Below are 25,497 nucleotides of genomic sequence, written 5' to 3'. Positions count from 1 at the left end.
CAGCTGCCTTGTGGGCGGGCACAACATTTTAAAGCCCAATCAGGGGCGGGAGGAGAAGAGAGTGCCAACATACTGTCACGGCAGTGAACTGAAGTCCGCTGAAGACGGTCAAATACCTTGTTAACTTTCATTTCAAGGGGGCTAAAAATTCAAGGCGGGGCAATGGGACGAGCCCGTACTTCTCTACCTGGGGCAATGGCTTATATGCAAGTGACTAGAACAGAGGCACGGTCAAGGCATCTATAAACCCACTGGCCAGCTCAAGGGCCCCCAGCCCCACCCAGGTCTCCTCCCCAGAGTTCCATCTCCACCACCATTCCTGAGGAAGGAAGGAGCAGCAAGAACCCTTTCTGAGCAGCAGGAAAGAGCTCCCACAGGGCTGCTTGCCCTCTCCACCTCCCAGGCAAAAGGACAGAAGCCCGGCTTCTCTCCTAAGCCCTCTTCCTGTGTGCCAGGAAAAGGATCTGAAGGAAGAAGAGGGGGGCGGGGTTGGCGGCAACCAGTGACGTCTGCCACGGGGATTCCTGGATACTGACTACAACTCCCATCACCCCTAGCTGCAATGGCCTTGAACTGGGGATGATGGGAGTTGTAGTCAGCAACACAGGGAGTCCCCCGTTCCAGGGGGCGCTGGTGGCAACCACAAGTCATGGCTGGCTTGTGAGCTAAGCTGGGATTTGTGGATCCAGGCTTGATGCATGCCCAAGTCCAGTGACTAACACCTTCCCCCAAATTTCTCTGTGCCCAAGAGGGGACATGCACCAGACGCCGGGAGAAAAACGTGCCCAGTTCAACCAACATGGGCCTGAGAAATCTGGGTTGTAGCCTCGGCCAGGAACAGGTGGGGCTGACCCCTTCCCGCCCAGGATTCCCCATCTGAGAAAAGGAAGTGCCGGGACGCCATGCAGATGGTCTTGCAAAACATCCAACTCATTACACACAACCAAAGGAAGTGATAAAATGCCTTTCCCTGAAACCAGATTACAAGGGGGATGACGGTGCCCGCCCACCACTGCTTAGCATGTCACCGTAAAACAGAATCCCCTGCGGGCGGGCGCCAAGGCTCACCAAACGAAAACTCTCGTCCTCTGGGCTTGAAGCCGACGTTGGATCCGTTGGTTTGAGGATTAGGCCTGACTTCTGGGGCTGGAGGTTTAATGGGCAGACCTGTGCCAAGGCAGAAAGGAGGGCAGCCATTTAGGATTTCACAGCCAATTAACACCAAGGCAAGCCAAGAACGTGGTGGTGGTGGAACAAGTCTTAAAAGCAGAATGCTTCTGGTTTCGTCGCAAAGTACTTCTCAAGCCCTGAACTACTTGGGACCTGGGGTACAGCAGGACCCTCATACTGGCGGACTCCCCATCCATAGTTTCCCCTATCCGTGGTCGGGCGATTCACCCCCGGCTATGGCATACACAAATGAGAACCGGCAAAAAGGGAGTCAACGCCACGTATCCATGGGTCGGAGGCAGCAGGAAATGACCACAAAGGACATTTCTAGCCATTTTGGAAATCGGGAGTCATTTGGTGGCTTGTTTACTTGTAGAAAAACCCTCAAAACTGGACTATTTTTTAACTTCGGGGTGGGATGGGGTTATTGCTGGATCGCTGGAGCCCCGCACAGCACGGTAGGGCAGTTCATTTCGCCCTTTACCCCCCCCCCATTTTAAACTTTCGGGGCTCCAGGAACCTAACCCCCGCGATCTGACTGCCCCAATAACCCAGTATCCACGGGTTCCATATCTGCAGCACTAGCGGAGAACGGAAACCCCACAAATACTGAAATTCTCCTGTACTTGGAAAGACTGCCCACTCTCATATGTATGTACCCCCTCGCATGCTCCATTCAAGACCCTAAGCCTTGATCCTGTCAAAACAAGCGCTTCTCCATCTCTGGTTGCTTTTAAAGAGACCCTCAAGATACACTCGTTTTCTCCGACTTTTAGTTAATGACTTAGTTTTAAGCGGCTTGTTTTATTTTGTGAGACGGTTTTCGTCATCTTATCCTCGTTTTAGACTCCTTGTATTATAAATTGTGCAGACTGCCTGGGGACACACACCCAGAGACGAAAGTTTGGGGTGGTATACAAAGTTGATAGATAAATAAATAAATATCAGGCGGTATATAAATATAAATAAATAGGGGTCAACTTTGATGGCTACACAGAGGATACACCAAAGCATTGTAAGCCTGTAAAGCCTGTTCCCACAGAACAGAGCAATGTTCCCTGTAACAGGGATACCCAGACGTTGTTCACTGCAACTCCCAACATTCCCAGCTGCAGTGGCCTTTGGCTGAGAATTCTGGGAGTTGCAGTCAACAACATCTGGGAATTCCTGTTAGAGCGAACACTGGAACAGAGGCCTTATTCCCATGGAACACTCTCTTCCTTCGTACAACTGAGGCAAACGGGGCAGGAATAAACCCTGTGCCCCTCACCCAAGGAAACGAGATCAGGACAGCAGCCAGCAGTAGGCTTAAGCCTGTAAGTTGGAGATCATTTAAAGGTGATTCCTGGCCACAGACCACAAAGCAATGGAGACAATCCGACTGACAGTTTTTCAATTCGATGTACAGTTTAATTAGATGTATAGTTTTTAAAAGCTTTACCATGGTTAAATTGTTTTGATGTGTTAGTGTTTTTGATTCGGTTTCGATTTGTACTTTTTAAAAATTGCAAACCGCCCAGACGTGCGGGTTTTGGGTGGTATACAAATATATTAAAATAAAATAAGCACACAAACTAGAAAGGCAGAAGGAAGGGGGGATATGGCCAGTCTAAGAATTCAAACTCAACTACGCATTCCGAAGCAAAAGTGCTTAGGGGAATTCCGCACCTTCATCCACAGTGACTTCGATCTCTGGAACCTTGGAATTGCTCACAGGACTTCGGGCAGAATTGGTGCTGCTTGGACTCTGAGATCCTACGGAGTGAAATGTGGCACATTTACCTCTTTTGCAGACTTGCAAGACATCACTGGCGACAGAATAACCTTTGCATGGCCTGAGAAGTTTCTACAGAAACCATGTGATCTCAATACATGTGCAAAGAGAATGGATTTCTGACAACAGATGTTAATTGTTGTCCTAAGAACAACCATGCTGGATCAGGCCCAAGGAGGCCCATCTAGTCCAGCATGCTGTTTCTCACAGTGGCCCACCAGATGCTGCTGGAAGCCTACAGGCAGGAGTTGAGGGCATGCCCTCCCTCTTGCTGTTACTCCCCTGCAACTGGCATTTGGAGACATCCTGTCTCTGAGCCTGGAGGAGGCCTATAGCCATCCACACTAGTAGCCACTGGTAGACCTGTCCAGCTACTGGTAGACCTGTCCTCCATGAATTTGTCTAAGCGCCTCTTAAAGCCATCCAGGCCGCTGTGGATGCCACATCCTGTGGCAGAGAATTCCATTGGTAAATTATGCACTGTGCGATAGCGTCTGTGGCCACCAGAATGTAAGTAATTTCAATCCAAGAATCATGCAGAAGATAGGAGAAGGATAAGACTGGATTATTTTCAAGGATGAGTCACCAATTTAGAAACTTATTTTAGGATGCTCCATTCACTTCTCCCACTCGACTAAATATTGATAATTCTGTGTTTACGAAAGTCACCACTTCCCCAGCAAGCCTAAATATGGCAGAAGCAAAATGCACACAACATAAACACTGGGAGGGTGATTCATTCCTCCTACTCGACTAAATATTCATAAATCTGTGTTTACGAAAGTCACTACTTCCCCAGCAAGCCTAAATATGGCTGAAGCAAAATGCACACAACATAAACACTGGTAGGGTGATGCCTATGGGATTTCCTCAAGCCTGCTGCCAGGCTTGAGAAACATTGTGATAAGCACAAGATGAGAATCCACGTCTGCCCCTTTATGACTAGTGGGTCGCTTTTTCTTTGAGTCACATACCTGAAGTATTAACTTTGCTAGCCAATCCTGGAGGCAAATACGAGGTGACCAGTTCGGGCCTATAAATCAGAAAAGGTAGCTTTTTAAAATGCGGCGGACACTTCCCTCGTCGGGATCAGATACATGGCCAGGTAAATGCTGACGCTGGGCACAAACATGATTTTTTTAAAAGCCCTGCGGTGGTGAATCAGGCAGGACCAGAACTTAGGGAGGCTCCTCCCCACAAAGGGGTGGGGGTTCATTTGCATAGCCCCATCCCCAAAGCAAGTGGGATGAAAAATGCCACGATATCCACACTGTCTGAATCAGCCCCTCCAGAACGGAATCCCAGAGTTACCAGTAGAGCAGGCTTCAAATGGATGAAGTGAAATGAAATATTGGACAGTTGTTTAATTTGTATCTCACAGCATCCAAGAACAGTACCCCCCCAAAAAAGAAAAAAAGAAAAAAAGCAAAAAGCAAAAAGAATTCACCAAATAAATTAAAACCAACGAAGAGCAGAGAAATGAAGAAGCTGCTTACTTTTTCACAACAAATTTGATTTTCCCACTCCCACGGACAATCCTCTCCAGGCGTGGGATCCCGAACCATGTGGGGCTTCGGAAAGGAATGCCTTCGGGCAGACCTTCGACGTACAGATGCTCAGGGTTCGACTCAAAGACGGGATAAGGAACCTTCACGGCTTCGTTGAGACCCAGGGCTTGTCCTAGAAAGAAGGGGGCAGAACCCCACCGTTGGAAGGGGGATTGGATCACTTCTGACCAAATTCTAGATTGAAAAGCAAGCCTCCCCGCCACCAAACAAGCCATTCCCAACAGATATTGGCCGAACCGTCCTGAGAAAACCCAATGGGAATTCAGCTCAGACTGGATTATTATTATTAATACATTTGGTCTCAGAAACTATAGCTGTCTCAAGATTTTTCTTTTTTGCTCAAGCAGTGCGGAGTTTGGTTTCAATTAATTCACCATCCCGGTTCACAGAACAAGCCTTCCTAATATGCAGCTCCCTAGCTGAATTCCTAATATTTGGGGTCAGGAGGGGTTTCTCCCATTTTGGGGGGCACACCTTAAGGTCTGCTAAAAGAACCTGTCCATCAACTGCAGCCAGCTGCAAAAATAATCTGGCCACAAGAGCACATCTTTCTCGGGGTAAATGCAGAAACACCAATGTCGTGCACGGTCTCCTCTAGAGCAGGGTTTCTTAACCTTGGGCCCCCATATGTTGTTGGACTACAGCTCCCAGAATCCCCAGCCACAAAGGCCATGTCTGGGGATTCTGGGAGTTGTAGTCCAACAACATCTGGGGGCCCAGGGTTAAGAAACCCTAGAAGATCCTTGACTTTCACCCACGGACTTGTGGCCACAATGTGGCAACATTTTATCTTAATGTTCCAACAGTTTTTAACACTGTTTTAAATTTGAAATTACTGTACTGTTTTTAACCTCTTTAATCGTGTTCTGTTTGTATTGTTTTGTAATGCCTTGGGTTATTGTTTTGTAATTGTTCTGTTTGTAATGTGGTTAACCTTCTCATTTTGTTTTGCTGTAAACCTTTTTTGTTTTGCTTGTATTGCTTTATTGTAAACTGCCCAGAGATTTAAGTTTTGGGCGGTATACAAATATGTCAAACAAATAAATAAAACAGACAGTGGAGAAATGTGATGCCATGGGCATCATACTTCTAACAACAGAGGAAGCTGCCATATACTGAGTCAGACCCTTGTTCCACCAAGTGCAGTATTGTCTGCAGTGACTGGCAGCAGCTCTTCAGAGATTTGGACAAGGGTCTTTCCCAGCTCTACCCGGAGATGCTGCCAGGGACTGAACTTGGGACCTTCTGCATGCCAAAGCAGACGCTCTAGCACAAGCTATGGCCCCGTCCCCTTATTCTAGAACTGTTTTGTAGAGTAGCCATAACCAACAAGTGAATATCCAACTTACCGAATTTCAGATTAAATATCTCCTCTACTTGCTTCCTCAGTTTTGTGATTCTAACATTCCAATCTTCTTTAACTGTTTAAAAAGAAGAAGTAGTTGCATTTTGAGAAGTCAACAAGAGAAAAAAATGCGGAGTTTTCACAACTTGGCCAGTCAGCCATTCCAAACAGACTAGATATTTACAGATTTACTTCTCAGCGGGCAAGCTCTACACCAAGTCCCACGGCAATTCAGCTTTTTCTATACAGTGATAATGTTTCCGGAGTCCAGACATACGCTTGGGTCACTTCCTTTTCTTCAACCAGAACACTCAATGGAACTATTCTTGCTCACATTCTAGCTATTTGGTAGTTCTATGGGCATTTTAATTTGGACTTTTTATATGTTTTGTTTTAAAACTACTTGGTTTGTGGGGTTGTTATTTTTTTTGCTGTAAACCACCTAGAGACTTCGGTAGTGGGTGGTATACAAACTAAATTCGACTGCAGAAGGCATATTACAATCCAGCCAAAGAAGCCATGGAGGACCCTGTGGCCTTTAATCTAGCCTGCTTTCTGTGCTGATGGTGGTTCAATCAAGTGGTCGAATGTGGGCATTTGGAGGGCTTTGGGGTCTTTTCCTTGCCTCTCTCCGTACCCCTGTGGGAAGCCACTAGATCAGGGGTGCTCCACTTCAGCCCTCCTGCAGATGCTGACCGACAACTCCCATAATCCCTGGCCACTGGCCACTGTGGCTCGGGATTATGGGAGCTGTAGTCCAAATACACAGCTGGGGGCCCAGAGCTGATCAGCCCTGTGCTAGCTCTTCAGAGAGGGAGGTAGCAGGGCCAGGGCACTGCATGGCGAGAGAGGAGCAGGGGAGAGGTAAAGGCAAGAGAAGAGGCTGGGGAAAGATAAGGAACTGGAGGTGGGTTTGGTTTGGGAGAAGCCAGAAGGAGGAGGCGGAGGAAAGGTGCAGAAAAACTGGAGCCCTGTTTTCCAGGAGCTGGGCAGGACTGCATTCTGCCCTGTCCACTGGGAGCAAGGGGCCCGGACAACCCGTCTTAAAGGGATGCCCTCCGATGTCGAGGGAGAATTTCCCCAAGTGGAAATACGAAAGGACGGACCTGGTGCACATTCTGCTCTGGTTATTAAACTGAAGTGACTACACTGGGGAGGGAGAGAATGTGTGTGTGTGTGTGTGTGTTGTGTGGTGTGTGTGTGTGAGAGAGAGAGAGAGAGAGAGAGAGAGAGAGAGAGAGAGAGAGAGAGCAAACACCAACACGAACACACAAGAACGGACACAGTGCCTCCATGCAGAGGCAGAAAGATAACGCCATCGCCACTTCACCACTGCACTTCTCACCAGGCATGTTTGTTCTCGGCTGAGAAACGTCTGTCGGAGCGATAGTCAGCAGGTCCGGCCTATAATTAAGAAGGGGGGAAAGAAAAACAGATTAATCCATTGGGCTGTTCTCACCTGTCAAAAAGCCTCCGTGCTTTCTACCCCCCACCCCACATCGCTAGCCTTAATTACGAACGGGTGAGAAGAAGGTAGATGCAGAATGGCTGTGCTAAAAGGGAAGCCAGTTTGCACCAGCTAGACTTGTGTGGGTTTCTCCTGCACATCCCATGAGGTCCAGCTGTGCGGTAATCCAAGGATATGATTTTGTGATGCAAGACAGACAAGAAAATAAGGTTCTGGGCAGCTGTTCCGATCTCTGTAGTATCAATGCAAGGGTTAAGCGACTCTCTCCAAGCAGAGACACGCTCCTAGAGTAGTGGTTCCCAACCTGGTTTCCTCCAGATGTTGCCGAACTACAACCCCCATCAATTGCAACTACAAGTAACTGCCACTAGGGATGATGGGAGTTGTATTTCAGCAACATCTTGGGAACCCCTGTCCTAGAGCAAGAGCAGCAAGTGAGTGATTGGGATGGCCCAGGTTCCTTGCCCAAAAGGTCGCATGAAGTCGTGACCCATCAAAAATAAACCCAGAGGAATTTATTTTAATTTAACCACAGGTTAAATTGGCTGAAGGCCGGAATTTTATTCCTGGCAGGGACAAATGCACGTGCAAAAGGCCGACACACAAGAGTAGCTGAACTTACTTTTTTATTACAAATTTTATCCGGTTGCCCACTTGCAGAATCTTCTCCAGCCGAGGAATTCCATACCAGGATGGACTCCGGAAGGGAATGTTCTCCGGGAGACCCTCCACGTAAAGATCAGTGGGGTGCGCCTCGAATTTCTGGTAAGGGACGGCCTTGGGTTCAGTGCTCCCCAGGGCCTCCGCTGTGAGAAGAGATAGCCAGACAGTTGGTTCATTCACATGGCAGGTAAATTTCAAAGTAGGGAAATCCTATTTGGGCTTTCCAAACTTGGTTCTACTGCTGAGAAGTGCTCTCTCTAACAGGGATCTGCAGACACCGTCGATAACAACCCCCATAATCCCAAGCTGCAGTGGCCAAAGGAGTTGTAGTCGACAATGTTTGGGGAAATTACTGTTACAGGAGCACCGCTGATGAGCAAGGTATTTCTAAACAGGCATGCAGTTAAATGCAGAGTCCTCATCCAGTTTCAGCTAACCACCCAAGTCTGTCCATGCTTCTCTACTCTGCCAAGTGGTGGCCCCTCGAACAGGCCTGCTCAGCTTTGGCCCTCCTGCAGATGTTGGCCTACAACTCCCATAAGCCCTGGTTATTGGCCACTGTTGCTGGGGATTATGGGAGTTGTAGTTCAAAAACCAGCTAGAAGGCTTTTGCTTATACCATGCTTAGCCAAGGGGACAATTCATGCTTGCTACCCCAGGACCAGCTCTCCTCCCATGTTGAGGAGAAATGAATGGAAAGCGCAGCTTGGCTCTCACAGTCTCTTAGGAACAAAGGGACCTGCTTTATACTGAGTGGCCCCAACCCCTAAGGGGAATATCTTTCAGTGCTCACACATGCAGTCACCCATCCAAATGCAAACCAGAGTGGACCCTGCTTAGCAAAGGGGACCAGCTCTCCACACATAACTGGGGAGGTCCATGTTTAAACACCTGGATCTGCACCTGTTGTGTGGCTTGGGCCTATAGGTGGCTACATCTTTATGTCCACCTGCACAACAGACTCAACACCACATGTTTATGGCCCTATCCATCCCCAGCACAATATTCCTCCGGTGGCTGTTGCTGGTGTCTATCTTATGTTTCTTTTTTTAGATTGCGGACCCTTTGGGGGACAGGGAGGCATTTATTCATTCAATGTATCTGTAAACCGCTTTGGAAACTTTGGTTGAAAAACGGCATATAAATGTTGGTTGTGGTCTCATGGTCGTGTTCTCCCCCTCCACCCAGGAGGCAATGAGGACATCTTAGGGGCTGGTAACTTGACTTTTGGCTGCGTATGAGACCCACACCAACACAACCCCGCATTGCCGTGAAGCCAACTGACCAAATTTTCTGCAGAATAACTGGTCTACCATCTTCCTTAGTTTGGTGATTCGGGCATACCATTCTTCTTTCACTACAATCAAGGATAAAAACAGGAAGTTAGAAGCATAGGAAGCTGCCATATCCCGAGTCAGACCCTTGGCTCATCTAGTTCAGCATTGTCTACCCAGACTGGCAGCAGTTTCTCCAAGGTTGCAGGCAGGAGCCTCTCCCAATCCTATCTTGGAGATGCTGTCAGGGAGGGAACTTGGGACCTTCTTGCTCTTCCTAGAGTGGCCCCATCCTCTAAGAGGGGATTATCTTACAGTGCTCAGACATGTAGTCTCCCATCCAAATGCAACCAGGGAGGACCCTGCTCAGCAACCAGGACAACTCATGCTTGCTACCCCAAGACCAGCTCTCCTCAAGAAGCATACCTGGGCCCACCACACCCAACGCACTCTCACCTCCTGTAACAGGTTTGTCTAATGGCAGATCTTCTCGGGTCGAATTTAGCAGCTCATGCCTGTGAAGGTTGAAGCGGAAATGTGCACTTTAGCATGCATAACTCCACCGCCCAGACTCTGTAGCAAGCTTCATTTTGTCTGCTGCCGGGGTCCTCAAACTTGGGGTCTCTGTTGGACTCCAAATCCCATCATCCCGACCCAAGTTGGAGAACCCCTGCGGCATACAGCAATTCTACACTAGGGCTGGAATTAGCTGTACAAAGACATCACAGGAATACAGAAAGAAGCAGCCCTCAAAAAGGTACCATCCCATGGACAGCCCTGCGAGATCAGACCGCATGGTCCAATTAGTCCAGAATCCCATCCTGCCCCCGCAAATGGCTTGCGACATGCTTCTGGGAGCCCACCACCCTTCCTCCACAGCTGCCCCTTCCAGCAACGGATATTCAGAGGCATACTGCACTTGAACATGGAGGTTCTATTTCGTTGTCACAGCTCGTTCACCATAGAGAGAACCATCCTCCGTGGGGTTTCCCTCCAACGGCTTTTCAAGACACCTACGTTGGTGGCTGTCACTGCGTCCGGCGGCAGCAAATTCCACAAGATGAAGTCTCATTTTTCGACTTATCTGTAACCTACTAGTGGGTCGGCTTATTGGATGCCCCCTCGGCTCTAGTCGTACCAGAGAGGGAGCTCATCCAAGATGGGCAGTTCTGCGGTTGAGCAGGAATGCAGGAAGCAGCCATATACTGAATCAGACCCTTGGTCCATCTAGCTCAGTATTGTCAACCCAGACTGGCAGCAGCTTCTCCAAGGCCTACTATTTAAGAGATGCCAGGGAGGGAACGTGGCATCTTCTGCTCTTCCCAGAGCGGCCCCATCTCCTAAGGGGGATATCTTACAGCGCTCGCACATGTGGCCTCCCATTCAAATCCAAACCAGGTTAGACCCTATGTAGCAAAGGGGACAACCCGTGCTTGCTAACATGAGACCAGCTCTCCTCCTCACGCCTCCAGCCTGCCTTGGGCACCAGCAGCACACAGGGACATAGGAAGCTGCCATATACTGAGTCTGACCCTTGGTCCATCTCGCTCAGTATTGTCTACCCATACTGGCAGCGGCTTCTCCAAGGTTGCAGGCAGGAGTCTCTCTCTCAGCCCTGTCTTGAAGATGCTGCCAGGGAGGGAACTTGGAACCTAGATGCTCTTCCCAGAGCGGCTCCATCACCCCCTCAGGGGAATCTCTTCCAGTGCTCACACTTCTAGTCTCCCTTTCATATGCAACCAGGGGCAGACCCTGCTTAGCTAAGTAATGCTTGCTACCACAAGACCAGCTCTAACCCTTGGGAGGCTAAAAACAGATCCAGGTTTTGAAGGATGGCAAAGTGTCTGTCTGGGTCACGGCCTTTTTGTTTCTGGCACCCTGGATCTGAAAGCGCCTCCCAAGGAAAGCTATGCAAGGAGCAGAACCAGCACTATTCCTTCTGCTCTCCTCAGAGCGGCTCCATCCCCCGTGGGGAACATCTGACAGTGCTCACACATGAAGTCTCCCACTCAAATGCAACCAGGGCGGACCCTGCTTAGCTAAGGGGACAAGCCACGCCTTGCAACCACCAGGCCAGCTCTCCTCCACTGGTCTCCAGCACTCGGCGGCTTACTTCTTAATCACGAATCTGATCCGTTCCTTCGCCAGTAGGATCCTTTCGAGGCGAGGGATCCCATAAGTGGAGGGCCTTCGGAAGGGAATTCCCTCGGGCAGCCCTTCCACGTACAGGTCTTCCACGTGGGACTGGAAGAGCGGGTACGGGATCGACACGGGGCCTTTGGCGTTGATTGCGTCGGCTTTGGAACGAAAAAGGAAAAAGCACAAGAAAACGGCGTAAGCGGGGCTTCACCTGGCAGGCCAACCGATCTGCTCTGAGAGCACGTTGAAAGTGACAGAAGAGCTAGCGTATTTCACTTAGCACAGGGCTGGCTCCCCAGATACGGCTGGACTACAACTCCCATCACCCCCAGCCACAATGGGTTGTAGTTCAACCACACCTGGGGGCCAGTGTTCCCTGTAATAGATGCTGACTCCAACTCCCATCATCCCCAGCAGGAATGGCCTTTGGCTGGGGGTGATGGGAGTTGTAGTCAACAGGTTTCAATTTGCTGTAAACTGCCTTGAGACCTGGTTACAGGCGGTATATAAATATGGCAGATTAAATATAAAACACACACACACACCCGGGAATCCCTGTTATAGGAAACACTGCCGAGGACCCCCAACTTGGCACAACACGATACAAAAGAGAGGAGTTAAAATAATCTGATATAAAATTCTTTTAAAAATAAAGTAATAGCCCTTATTGCTGCGAACTATGTAGACAAGCCCTCTCTTGGAGATGCTGCCAGGGAGGGAACTTGGAACCTAGATGCTCTTCCCAGTGCGGCTCCATCCCCTAAGGGGAAGACCTTCCAGTGCTCACACATATGGTTTCCCATCCAAATGCAAACCAGGGTGGACCCTGCTTAGCAAAGGGGACCATTCGTGCTTGCTACCACAAGGTATCCCTGATCTAACACGAGAAGCAGCCCCTCTTAAGAACCCAAGTTGGGTGACCACGACCCCCTTTCTACTCCTCTAACCAACCAACACGGCTACAGACACTCGTTGGCCCTGGCGGTCCTTGGGCAACGGCAGGACCAGATGCCAGAAGAGTAAAGACTCAATGGGAAGGAGAACTCTATCTTAAAAAAAAAAAAGATTTCTGGTTTCCAAATGATACAGAGCCACTGCTTGGGTGAGAGAGGGAAAAAAGAAGAGGATTTGCGAACACGTACCATATTTTCTTTCAAATAATTCTTCAACTTGCTTTCTCAAGTCTGTTATTCGGGCATTCCACTTCTCTGAAAGGAAAAATAACATTAGCCCCAAATAGGACATACTGAGCCGTGGCCTAGAGGTTCTGCAATTGGATTCTGGATCTGTTGCTCACACATAAAAGTGAAGCCCTTTGCAAAAGGACATCTAGGCAGGTTCTGAAAAATCAAAGCTTTTTTTGGGGGGGTGGAAAACTAACGGACAAAGGCAACTAAACTTTGCCCAAAATTGGGAGTCACAGCAGTTCAGCCAGCAGCCCACGAACATCAGCTTCGAGGTCAACTGGCATCAACTTCCGACTAGCGGCTTCGAGTGAGAGCCAGCCGTGGGTAACGGGGAGGTTGGTTGGAAGGCCAGAGTGGCAAGGAGTGTGTGCAGCCGTTTTGGCAGAAGTCTGGATTGAGGGGGTCGCGAGCAAACGATCCCTGGATCATTCCTCCAACCCCCGGCTGAGCTACCCCACTATTCGTGGTCTGACCGCTAAAAGGAGATGGAGGCTGTCCAGACACGGGTGGCCCAGATTCAAGACCCTGGATCTGGAGCACTCCCCACTGTGACAATTCTAGGCCACGTTGCCAAAGACACGCCGTGTAAGAGAGCCCCAACAGGGGGGTTACAGCAGACACTTTTGGCAGAAGCCCCTCGCCAGCCTGTTTCCGGCCCCTCCAGTCACCAACTTGCCAAAGACCAACACGGGTCCCCAATTACGCAGCGATCTCCAAGCATACCCCTTCTGCTTAATCCAGATCCAGACCAGAAGGGACGCTATACACAAGAACTGAGGTATAGCCCACTGTTCCCCAGTTCAATCCATCTCTCCCTTTTTGTGGAATTCCACTGACTCACATTCCCAGGAGCATAGGAAGCTGCCTTCTACTTAGTCAGACCCTTGGTCCATCTTGTTCAGTATTGTCTACAACACAGACTGGCAGCAGCTCTCCAAGGTTCCAGGAAGGAGTCTCTCCCAGGCCTACCTGGAGATGCTGCCAGGGACTGAACCAGGGACCTTCTGCATGCAAGCAGATGCTCTACCACTGGGCTTGGCTACTGATGAAGCTGCCTTCTACTGAGTCTACTAGGGAGAGTGCCTTTTCAGTGGTTGCACCCCGTTTATGGAAGAGCCTCCCCAGTGAGGTTTGCCTGGCTTCATCACTTTGTCCTTTTAGACGCCAGGCGGAGACCTTTTTGTTCACTCGGGCCTTTTAAATTTTCACTTTCAAATTTGATTTTTAACTGATTTTGAAAGAGCTTTTAAATGGCTTTGCATTGTATTTTGTATTTTCTTTCCCCCGTTTTGGTCTGTTATGATTCAATGTGTTGTGTGTTTTTATTGGGTGTTTTAAAGTAGTGTTGTGAGCCACCCAGAGAACAAATTTGTTACGGGGCAGCCAACAAATAAAGTTTATTATTAGAGGGAGGAGAGTTGGTCTTATGGTAGTAAGCATGAATTGTCCCCTGTGCTAAGCAGGGTCTGCCCTGGTTTGCATTTGAATGGGAGACTGCATGTGTGAGCACTGGAAGATATGAATGGGGACGCTCAGGGAAGAACTCCTGCCTGCTTGCATGCAGAAGGTCCCAAGTACCCTCCCTGGCATCTCCCAGAGAGGGCTGAGAGAGAGAGACTCCTGCCTGCAGCCCTGGAGAAGCCACTGCCAGTCTGTGTAGACAATATTGAGATAGATGGACCTATGGTCTGACTCAGTATATGGCAGCTTCCTAGGTTCCTTTTTTCCTTTTAATTATTATTACTTTGGCCCCTGGGCTTTACAAAGAAGAGCAGCGATGTAGGAGAAAGCCCAGGTAGGGTTGCGGTAGCATCGCTGTTAGGGCCCTATGGCCAAACACGGGCTTTGTATGCACCGTGCCCCAGGTTCAATCCCTGGTTTGAGAGAAGATCAGATAGCTTGGCTGCGGAAGGCTAGCTAGAAGGGACGACAGCCAGACTAGGTACAGCAGCTTCATATGTTCAAGCAGAGATTCTTCCACATCAAACCACCCTTCGTTCTTCCAGACAATTCAAGCTGAACATTAACCCTTGCATGGCCCTCAACCCACTGGAGCCCGGCCCCCAGAAAGAGCCGCTATGTCCTTCAACTTACCAAAGTTGAACTCTCTGGCTTTCCGGCGTCCGGCGTTAGCAGCGTCGTTGGCCGGCTCGGTGCTCTTCGTCTTCTTATGGGGAGGCAAGTAATCATCATCATCTTTGGAAAGAAAGACACAGAGATGGGCGTCACGGCTGCTGCCGGAGGCCACGTTTGAGCAGCTGTCAAGAAGCCAGGGCTCTGGAGTGAACCATTTCCAGAGGAAGGCAGGCACACCCACAGGCATCCAGCTTACCGGCCGGAACCTGGCATCTAACTTGGGCATGCAAAAGAATATTCAGACGATGTCAATGGAACTAGAAAATGCACAGCAGTCTCACCCGTTTGCTTACGACATGATTTTCAAGGCGAACCTCATTACCAAACAGGGAGTCCTCTTCTACTCCTAATGGATACCCAGCACCCCTAGGCAGAGCTCTGGTATCAAATATCAGATAGGATGTTTCGGGGGAAACAAGTATCACGAAGGATATGATCTGCTCCGATCCACTGGGTCAACAGTGGCGCCAACATAAAATAATATCATGGCGGGTGGGGAAAGAGGAGAAAAATGGGTTCCTGTTCCAACTGCACGGGCAGAAATGGCGTGCAATTGGGAAGCAGTTGGAACAACTTAACAGCAGTTGGAAAGTTTTCCGCTGCGACTGACCGAGAGCCTTTAGAGCAGGCCTGTTCCACTCTGGTCCCAAAGCTGTTTTTGGAGGACAACTCCCATAATCCCCAGCCACAGTGGCCAACAGCCAGGGATTATGGGAGGTGTAGGCCAACATCTGCAGGAGGGCCAAAAGTGAGCAGCCCTGCTTTAGAGACTGTAATTCTGACCCCTAATGTTGAAAGTCAGAGAAGCCGAAACAGGATCTTCCAAAAGACCGGGAAACTCTGTCTAATGCATGGGAAGAATGTCGAGTTAGACATTTTAAAATTAAGTTCATTCAATTTATTAAATTAAATTATCAATTCTCAGAACATCATGGGCTCCTGCACTATATCAGCTCCACAAAGATGCAATCATCACATGAAAAGATTTGGGGAGGGTGAAAAGAAAAAGAGGCATCAGACGGACAGACGATGGCGTTTCCCGATCAGTCTGGCTTTCAGCAGCTGCCCGTCTCCAAACCCGCCATTTCATAATTCCCCCGAATTTAAAAAGCATAGCAACAAAGGGGACTCGTCTCACAGGACGTGCAGTAGGGCTTCTTAAGAGTCTTATATATGCTTGACCGATCGCCTTTGCCCTGGTCAAAAATAATCATGACAGAGAAAGTTGGATGCAGGTGTCGTGGGCCTAAAGTGAAACATATGCTAGGGACTATACCTCGGTTCCTAGTTCTCCTCTTTTCCTCCACCAGAACTTCACAACAGGCATACAGGACACCCGGGAAAGACACCAAAGTAGCCAACTTGCTCCCTAACCTTTTTCACAACATGTGCTGTACACAGAACACACGCCATCAACTACGGCAGTCAAAATGTGGCTACTGCTTCTCCATTATGGCACCAAGGAGCACCCACCCCATGGCCAGCAGGACCGCCGCGCGTCACCCAGAAGCACTCTCCACTGAACAGCACATTTAGCACAGAAGTAAGCCCATGCTTGAGAAGACAACGTCCTCGACAGGCTTCAGCAGAGTTTCAACCAAGGTGCTGCTTAACTGATAGCATTAGGACCGTAGCAAGGATCAGAAACTGCAAAACTTAGGAGGGACCCCAGGCACTCCTAATTTGAAGATTCCACTCTAGTATTTCAAATCCTTCCATCTCACTTTCCTCCGTTTCTTGTAGTCTATAAACCACATTCCCTAGATCCAAGACTAGTTTATTTTTAAAATGATGTGTGTATGTCCATCTGTACAAATTTATGCACATCCCTACCCTCTACTCTATAAGAGTTCTCCAACACCCAAATGATAAAAATAAGAACAAAAACGTTTGTATAACTTGTATTTAATCAGGGGACCACCTTAAATTCAGAGTCATCTTCTATTCAGGTAAATGCGAGTAAACTCTTCACCCATTGAACTATGATAGTCAAGACCATGTTTCTGCTGTCCACAGGGAGAGTTTTACAGAAGGAGGGGTGGTGGAGACGGATTATGAGACACAAGAGTTTACCTTCAGGGAGATACGCTACCAAGGTCTCCCAGAATACAACTTCACCTCTCTAGTCCATCCGCTTTCTACATAGCTAGTGCAATTATTATGGACTGTTCTTAAAGTCCTTATCTGCCCCTCTACTAGGATGTGCATGAAATTCACATGAACTGATTCAAATTCAAATTGATTTGCAACCACGGAACAGAGTGAAGATTCGTTGAATCAATTCGAATCTGTCCAACCTCGAATCAAATGCAGTCGAATTTGAATCGATCCGAACCAATCTCCAATGGCTCCAAATCAAATTGATTTGAACGCAATTTGAATTTGAATCGATTCGTGTGAATTTTGTGCACATTCCTACCCTCTACTCTTCAGGAGTTCTCCAATACCCAAACGATAATAAAAAAGCACACTTTAGTTCTCAAGGACTGCTGCATTTCTAGAGAGGCAACTTAACTTTCTGACAACTTAAACCATCGCTCAAAAACGCCAGAATGTACCCCAACCTGAAGCACACAAGAAAGAGCCAGATAAGCCACCAAGAATCAACTCCCACCCACCCTACATTCTGAACACCTTACGGCTGGTGGAGATCCAACTCGGCACCCTGATTCGAATATCTATCTATCTACCTACTCGAACCAATCGATGTGATCATGCAGCATGAAAAGGAGTTTCATGGGGAGGTGGGGGGGTAAGGAGGAGGGGGGATGGAGGAGATGCAACACAACGCCACGTGACTGAAATTCTTCTGAAACAAGTGAGCAAAAAAAAGTATGAGCTGAGAAAATGGCCAACCTTCAATGGTCACTTCCACTTCAGGATCCTCACTTGTTTCAGAAGTGGCGTGTTGGGAGGAATCTGAAAGAAGCAGAACAGAAAACCAAGTCTCAATGGCGCAGGCAGGGTATAACAGCGGTTTCACCCCACCATGGCGAACGTGACATCATGGGTGTGGTGCACTATGGATAAAAACAGACTCACACAAACACACACAGAGCCCAATGTACTTTTATCACAAGCCCTGGAGGGGAACGATGCTAAGTAAAGGGGTGGGTGGGTTCTGAGCTATATGTGCAGCAGCTGTGAGTGGTGCCTCATTCCAGACTCCCCAGGATTTTCCTCGTCCAAACATTTCCCCCGCCCTTCGAAAAGTTAATCGGTTTACAGGATTTTATTGCCCCTGCTTCACACAAGAAAATTATATACAAAGGTTAGAGTACAACGGTATTTGTGAAAGATGGTGCACTCAAAACACCCCCAAAGGGCAGGGACTGGATTGAGGGCGGTGGTTTCTTCAGAGGTTAGGTTAATCGGAGTCTACCATCTCCCTCCACCCACTGGGCAAGTGGCGTGCCTTATTTTCACCTTAACTCTGCCCGTTTTGCAAGTGCGGCAATATCACAGTACAAGGCTGAGCTTCCCAGGCAAGTGAATGGCTTTTCCGTAAGGGTGGCAGGGGTCCAATACAAGATTTTTTGGGGTCACTCCCTTCTGAACTCCACCAGGTAATACATCAAATCATGGGTAGCCAGAGGGATGGCCACTTTTAAGACACTTAAGACTCAGAGAGGAAGGAGTTCTGAAGCATCACTTTGTAATTCAATCCCGTCACTGTTCATGGTGCCACCAGCTTACTTTGCTGACTTTTGAATTCCCATCGTCAAGGCCACCCCCTCCTCATTATTAAGTGGAGAACGTCACAAAAAACAAATATGGAAGACAAGCAAGGCAGGAATCAGGCGGACCGGTTGTAGAGCTCCCGATGCAGCCCAGAAAGCAGTAGCCGCTCCTCCTGAGGCACCTTCAAGCAAAAATACAGTTTCCGTCACATCCGTTCCCAGATTCCAGTTCGACCAGGATGTCAACGAAGCTGAAATGGAAGAGGAATGGATCCAAATGCACAGTAACCCAAGAGGACGAGTGTCCTTTGGGAGAAATGAGGAGGAGGAGAACTAGCCATACACAACGAGCTTTTATCCTTTGTGGTACAGTTTGTAAATGCTGGCGGAAATATTTAGGCACCACGTTGACCGCTGGATGGGTTTAGCGGCAACATAACCGAACACCCCGTCTCAGAACCAGAAATATACACATGGAGAAGGCCACACAGTCGATGACTGAAGAATCTAGGAGAGTAGGTAATTTCGAAAAACCTTGCGGTTTGGCTTATTCTCCGGCAAGGAAGAGCATCCTAAGAGCAGATGGTCTGTGGCAAAAAAGGGTCTCCTTCAGGCAACCTGGCCGGGATGCTTCTGAGAACTGGTTACTGCTTTGCACTTTTTCCTCCTCTTGGGCTGCCATCTCAGCACGGTGACACATGCAGGCATGTAGGCTTATGGCTACATGCATCGCACTGGCAAATATCTTCTTTCCTTATTTTATCAAATCTAATGCTACTGGTCTGCAGAGTAGCCAAGTTCTGCAATCGAGTTTGTGTCAGTTTCCCTGCCATTCGGATACGTCCACGTGGCAGTTTACTTCAGAGTAGATTTCGGTACAGTTTTTAAACCCAGCTTGAGAAGTGCTGAAATCTCATCTGGTGCTAATTCGCATACTCGAGTCCTTTTGGTTCTGTACTCTTTCATGTTATACTTCTTACTTATTAGGATAGGATTCTTTTTTCCTGCCCAATCCACAACAGAGACTAGGAGACACTACCCGTGACTTCTGCCCTGGCTGATTGGATGGTCCGTCACCATGGAGCAGAGGCCTGATCACAACTGGCAATATCCTGCCTCCAAGCCAGACTCTGGAAGAGACGGGCTGGCAAGGAAGCCGTCTGGGTGTGTAACAACATGTCCACAACGATTCAGGACACAGAAGAGATCCCACAACAGGGAAATGGCCACAATAATCATGTCCACAACAGGAAAATGGCCACTACTCAAGCCCATCTCTATATGGGAATAGTCAAAGAGCTTTCGAAAAAGATTCCTACAGTGCTCGCGGAACTGCCATCCTCGCCCATCATTTTAGGAAGTGAAAGTTTAGCGCCCGTGCAACATTTCCCTTGGCGGAAAACCAAGCAGATTAAAAATTCAGCTCCCTCAGTCTGTCTTTTGAAATACAGGTTGGTTTGTCTTATACAGAAGAAAGAACATAACCACAATTCTGAAAGAGAGCGGCATGTGTCTGTAACATGTTATCAGACCAAGCACATTCTCAAAGTATTTTACAGAGAAAATTGAATGCAGTCAAAGCAGCACTTGCAATGTAGCCACCGGTTCGACGAGGCAAGCGTAAGGATCAGATGAGGAACACGCTGCTAGGGCCAGTCAAATGCAGGGATGTTCCCAGGTCCCGTTCACGATGCATCATTAGTAAAGTAAGAAAGCTGGAACGCAGTCAGTAGGTCGGCCGCTGTTTGCTCCAGATGTTTTGCCAAGAAGTGGAAGGTTCTCCAATGCCTACCCCAAGTCATGCCTGCTAAATCTGTGCTTCAGATCTGAGGTCAGGGCACAAAATCCAAATCACAGAACTAATTCAGAACAGGCAGAGCAGAGATCCAGCCATGATCCAGGTGCGTCTCCAAAACTAGGGATGTGCATGAAATCTGACCGAATCTGATTCATATTCGAACTGATTCAATTTGGAACCACTGAACAGAGTGGAGATTTGTTTGAATCAAGTTAAGGCAAATTTGACCAAATCCTATTTGAATTCAGTCGAATTCACATAAATACAAACAAATCTCCACTCTATACAATGGTTCCAAATCGAATCAATTCAAATTCAGTCCAATTTCATGCACATCCCTATCCCAAACCAGGCCTGATCACACAAACCAGATTTTAGCACTCCATTGGCAAAGGCAGGGTCACAATCTCTGGATACAAGTCACACACTTAATATAGCATGGCCCACTGGAAACATCACACTGACATCTTCAGGATATCGAGGTCCCGCGGCACCAAGCTAATCCTGGATAATAAAAACTGTGACTCAGCCCCTTTGAAAGACAGCAAGGTGGGCTCTGAAACTGGGAGTTGCCTTTTTATTCAACACCTCGCTTTCAAATGCACATACAGACTTCTTACTTTCCAAGCTTAGCATGCTGTAATGTGCTCACAGCCCCTGGGAAGAAAATGGCCTGGCAAAGTAAAGAATGCCACAGTCACCAAGGAAGGCAGTGGGACAGAAAAGGTCAACCTTAGGAGCAATTTTAGAACAGGTTTTATAGCTTGCCGGGAGGTGCGGAGGGGAAGGGGAGGAAGGAAACAGAGAATCAGTTTGCAAATGCTTCTCAGTACATGTCCACAATAACCATGCAGGATCACAATTTGGGGAAGGAGAATTAAAAATAAGAAAAATACAACCATGTGGAATATGGGTTGGAGCAGGGAGAATGCAAGACAGACACAATGGACACGTTTGCATTAAGTGATCGCTTTTTAATTGGTTGTTTTCATCTTTAAAAAAAAAAGAAGAAGAAGAACCTCTCCAGAGTTTATTTTTCAAACAAAAACAAAAACAAGTTACAAATCTCTAACCTTCTACTGGCAATTCCACATCTGTGCCTTCACTGCAATCGGAAACCTGGTTGCTCCCTTTAGACAAATATAAACATACCATCATAAAAATACAGAAGACGCTGGTTAACACTCGAAATGTCAGAAATTAGTATCTCAAGTAGGGAGGCAGCAGACAGAGAGAGACTTTATGGCACGGCAGATCAAGCCAGACATGGCAAGAGGGACCATTTCAGAACGAGAGCTGGCCCGAGTCCATGAGCACAGTCAATCCGTTGAGCTTGGCTCGTTGCAAAACAAAGGGCACCGAGCAGACCTTGGTGGATCATGCCCCCTCATGAAAAAAACAAAAGCATTCGGGCCGCTTATTAATTCAGAAGAGTCTTGCTTGAGATGTAAACACAACTTGGATGGGAAAATGCTTGGAAAACAGATCGGGGAGGGAAAAGAAAAATATATGAGGCTGGAATAAAAATCTTCCAAGTTCTGCCATAAAGCCGGCAATACTCTTCTTCTTAATACTGAACTGTTCTCCCTCCTGACTCAACGTGAAGAGTTTTTGGGAAACGGCACAATCCATCTGCTCCAAGTGTCACTGATCACAGGACAATTTTAAAGATTTCGTTTTGGGAGGCAAATATGGGCACCTCTCTGTATCTGCCACAGATGATCTACTTACAGGGTCCAATAGTAGCCCCAGAAGAGAGAGAGAAGGAACTCAGCATTTGTATGTAGTCAGAGGTTCTAGGAATGAATCTCAAGCTAGACTGGGGGAGTGGGGGGGTGGGAAACCACCGATTCCCACCCCCCGTAAATTTCAGGCAACTGAATCCAAATCCAAGCTAGGAAGAACAGTACTGTCGGCAGGCAGAACATGGCCGCGGAGGCATCGAGGTGGTTGTGAGAAATCGCACGATGGTGATGAACAAGGGAATGGCTATACCTGTGTAAGACTTGGCCAGGGCGATTTTCTCATCAATCGCCGAAGTTTCGGAAGGACCTGCTTTGATAAACAAAGACAGCTGTAAAAAAAAAAAAAAAAGCAAAAAGCAGCACTTTCCAACATTTCCCCCGTTTCCATGACGAGAGCATGCTCAGCCGAAACACAAATAAGTAGCGTTTCATCGGGAGGACAGGATGGGGGAGGTTTCCACAGAAGCCCAACGTCTCCGGATAGGGAATCCACCGACAATGGCTCAGTTCAGACAGCCCGCCAAGCGAGGGGCTGAGCTTCCAAATATGCCCTGGTTTAGAGGCTCTTGTCTGAACCCTTCACCGTGGCTTGGCACGAACGCTGACCTGAGCCAACGGCCGGGTTCAGATGCAATGCTCAACCACAGTGTGGCATCACTAACGTGAGCCTTGGATTAGTATAGAAGGAGGAGAGGTCTCCTGTCTCGGCTCCTGGTTTCGCACAAGCAGTTTAGTCACAGCTTATGAATTAGCCAGGCTATCAACTCGGATCAGAATTTCCTCTCTTTGCATCTGAAAAGAGGAAGGACACAAGTCTGAGGCTTGTGCCAGTAACTCTAAACCACAGTTTCACATCCCATCTGAACCTGGCCATGACCTCTCTGAAGCTTTTCCTCTGGGTCACCTTCCCTTCAAAGCCCTTGGTTTGGCCACCTCAGATGGAAACCCACGATCCTCTCCATCTGGGCAATTCCAAGGGTGACAGAAGCAGGCAATGTCACCACTTTTTCAACAACTGCAGCCATGAGTAAATTTGCAGGCTGATATTAGAGATGCCCAGCAAGAGGACGTCTCCTTCTAGAAAGTCATTTTTAAAATAAATTCCTTAAATAATACGGTATTTGAAACATGCAAAGCACATTGGTAATGGAATCAGAATTTTTGCACATTGTTTGATTCCACTACCAACTATTCTGTGCATTTCAGACACTATTTATAATTAAAAATATGGCCTTATAGTAAATGTTCTCTCACCACAAGGTATATATAATATCAACTTGAAAATCGGCCGATCGCTACAGTACTTGCAAAACTGATTCCGTTACCCTTGGAACTGCCAACCAGTAGACTTCACCCATCCAGCCAAGGCACCCTTCAGTTCCCTTTATTGCATCACTACCCGGTCTATTGAGGTTCTGACCAGCTAAGGGTGCAGCAGAATAGCCAGGTACAGGCATCATGCTCCAATCTGTTCATACCCAACAAGACTAACACTTTCCCTGCAAACCCAGTTTTCAGCACAAATTCTTGCTTCCTTCAACAAACACCTGCTCTAGTAATACATGTCATCTATGGAGGAAACCAACACCCGGAAGAAACACACAGCAGTGGGGTGTCCGGTGTCGCCAACATGCCAGCCTGCGTGGGGCATGGTCTTTCCGCCAGTTGTCAGGCTCTCTCAAGCCTGCTTTAGTCATTTACTGCAACATAAGCAGTTGCTTATTCCAAGATAAATCTGAAGCTAAAGGAAGAGGTTCTTTCAGGAGGTTTCATCAGGCGAACACAGGAAGCTGCTGTCTACTGAGTCACACCATTGGTCCGTCTAGCTCAGTATTGTCTACCCAGACTGGCAGCGGCTTCTCCAGGGTTGCAGGCAGGCGTCTCTCTCAGCCCGATCTGGAGATGCTGCCAGGGAGGGAATTTGGAGCCTTCTGCAATGCAAGCAGGCAGGAGCTGTTTTCAGCATGGTCCCATCTCCTCAAAGGAACTTCTTACAGGGCTCACACATTCAAATGCAAACCAGGGCAGACCCCACTTAGCAAGGGCAACAAGTCATGCTTGCTCCCACAAGACCAGCTGTCCTCTTCTCTAAGGGAACTTAAGAGAAGAAAATCAGATTTGTTTTCTAACCATTTTGTATCCTTAAAAATGCCAATCTCATACAAAGTTAAATCTCTACCAAAATCCTCTGGAAATGTAGGAGTCTTCAACTCCCCTTCTTTTCTACACCTCGGGATTAAGCGGTCATGCAAAGAGCAATGTTGTCACCTCTGATCAGCAGATAGGTGGTGGACACCACAGAAGGTGTGCAATATAAAATGAACACAATACAGGAGACCTAAAACAGTAAGTAAAAGGGCAGAGCACCAACAGCCTGGAATTTGTCGCCCATGCAAGACTCCCTACCTTGTGTCCCTTTTTGCATAAAATAAACTTACTCTCAAAGGAAGCTTATACAGAGTCAGACCCTTGGTCCAGCTAGCTCAGTATTGTCTCTACACAGACTGGCAGCGGCTTCTCCCAGGTTGCAGGCAGGAATCTCTCTCTCTCAGCCCGATCTTGGAGATGCTGCCAGGGAGGGAACTGGGGACCTCGATGCTCTTCCCAGAGTGGCTCCTTCCCCAAAGGAGAGTATCTTACAATCTCCCATCCAAATGCAAACCAGGGCAGACCCTGCTTAGCAAAGGGGACCATTCATGCTTGCTACCACAAAACCAGCTCTCTCCCATGTCAGAAAAAGGCATGGGTGTCCCCACCCTTCCCACTCCAGGGCTTTTTTCTGCCCTTTCGAGGCCAGGAGAGAGACTGCCTGAAGACACACGACGCAACTCCCCTGGCTGGAAACCCCGCGGTGGAATCAGAAGGGTTGCCTCTCTTGGCTCCCAAGGCCCAAACAGGGACAGAGCAGATCCCGAACTGCACAATTCTGCCCACTGAGGAAAAACAATGACTCGGCAATACCATCCAGATGCAGCATACAGGAACATAGGCAGCTGCCATATGCCGAGTCAGACCCTTGGTCCATCCAGCTTAGGATTGCCTTCCCAGACTGGCAGCGGCTTCTCCAAGGCTTCAGGCAGGAGTCTCTCTCAGCCCTGTCTTGGAGGTGCTGCCAGGGAGGGAACTTGGAACCTTAGATGCTCTTCCCAGATCAGCCCCATTATCCCCTGCAGGGAATCTCTTCCAGTGTTGCTCACACTTCTAGTCTCCCATTCATGTGCAACCAGGGCAGACCCTGCTTAGCTAAGGGGACAAGTCATGCTGGCTCCCACCAGACCAGCTCTCCTCTCCGGACCAAGGCCAGCTTAGCGGCACGGACAGACCTGCAGACGGTTCTGTATCTAAGCCCGGGACCGCCCCACGTCCTGCCGGCTTCCGTTTCCGTGTGGCATCTCCAGCTGCAGCAGCTGCTCTCGGCGCAAACCCATGCCACGGCGATGGCTTGTCAGGCCAGCACGAGGCAACGTGTCACAGCACTGGACACGGGTGGGCAACGCCACCCTCAAAATTTAAGCTCCCGGGAGAGCAGGTCCGGCAACCGGGCCAATCG

General features: G+C 48.4%; 1 protein-coding gene across 13 annotated transcripts in view; it reads right to left on the bottom strand.

Moving 5' to 3' along the window:
* Positions 1-25,497, bottom strand: part of GTF2I (general transcription factor IIi) — a 61,566-nt gene that overhangs the window by 11,128 nt on the left and 24,941 nt on the right. For 7 of the 13 annotated variants that reach the window (XM_053274872.1, XM_053274880.1, XM_053274877.1 and 4 more), the window contains 15 exons: positions 22,198-22,257; positions 21,276-21,332; positions 17,581-17,643; positions 14,683-14,784; positions 12,544-12,609; positions 11,376-11,559; positions 9,719-9,777; positions 9,274-9,345; positions 7,948-8,131; positions 7,203-7,261; positions 5,862-5,933; positions 4,441-4,624; positions 3,919-3,977; positions 2,839-2,925; positions 1,069-1,167 (listed from right to left, as the gene is read on the bottom strand). In XM_053274872.1, coding sequence (XP_053130847.1) covers positions 1,069-1,167; positions 2,839-2,925; positions 3,919-3,977; positions 4,441-4,624; positions 5,862-5,933; positions 7,203-7,261; positions 7,948-8,131; positions 9,274-9,345; positions 9,719-9,777; positions 11,376-11,559; positions 12,544-12,609; positions 14,683-14,784; positions 17,581-17,643; positions 21,276-21,332; positions 22,198-22,257 — 1,407 coding nt within the window. The remainder of the gene's footprint in view (positions 1-1,068; positions 1,168-2,838; positions 2,926-3,918; positions 3,978-4,440; positions 4,625-5,861; positions 5,934-7,202; positions 7,262-7,947; positions 8,132-9,273; positions 9,346-9,718; positions 9,778-11,375; positions 11,560-12,543; positions 12,610-14,682; positions 14,785-17,580; positions 17,644-21,275; positions 21,333-22,197; positions 22,258-25,497) is intronic. The other 6 variants (XM_053274879.1, XM_053274881.1, XM_053274883.1 and 3 more) reach the window with 3 other exon arrangements.

The sequence above is a fragment of the Hemicordylus capensis genome, chromosome 12, assembly GCF_027244095.1.
Source record: "Hemicordylus capensis ecotype Gifberg chromosome 12, rHemCap1.1.pri, whole genome shotgun sequence".
NCBI classification, from domain to species: domain Eukaryota; kingdom Metazoa; phylum Chordata; class Lepidosauria; order Squamata; family Cordylidae; genus Hemicordylus; species Hemicordylus capensis.
This window is presented reverse-complemented; position numbering and strand designations above follow the sequence as displayed.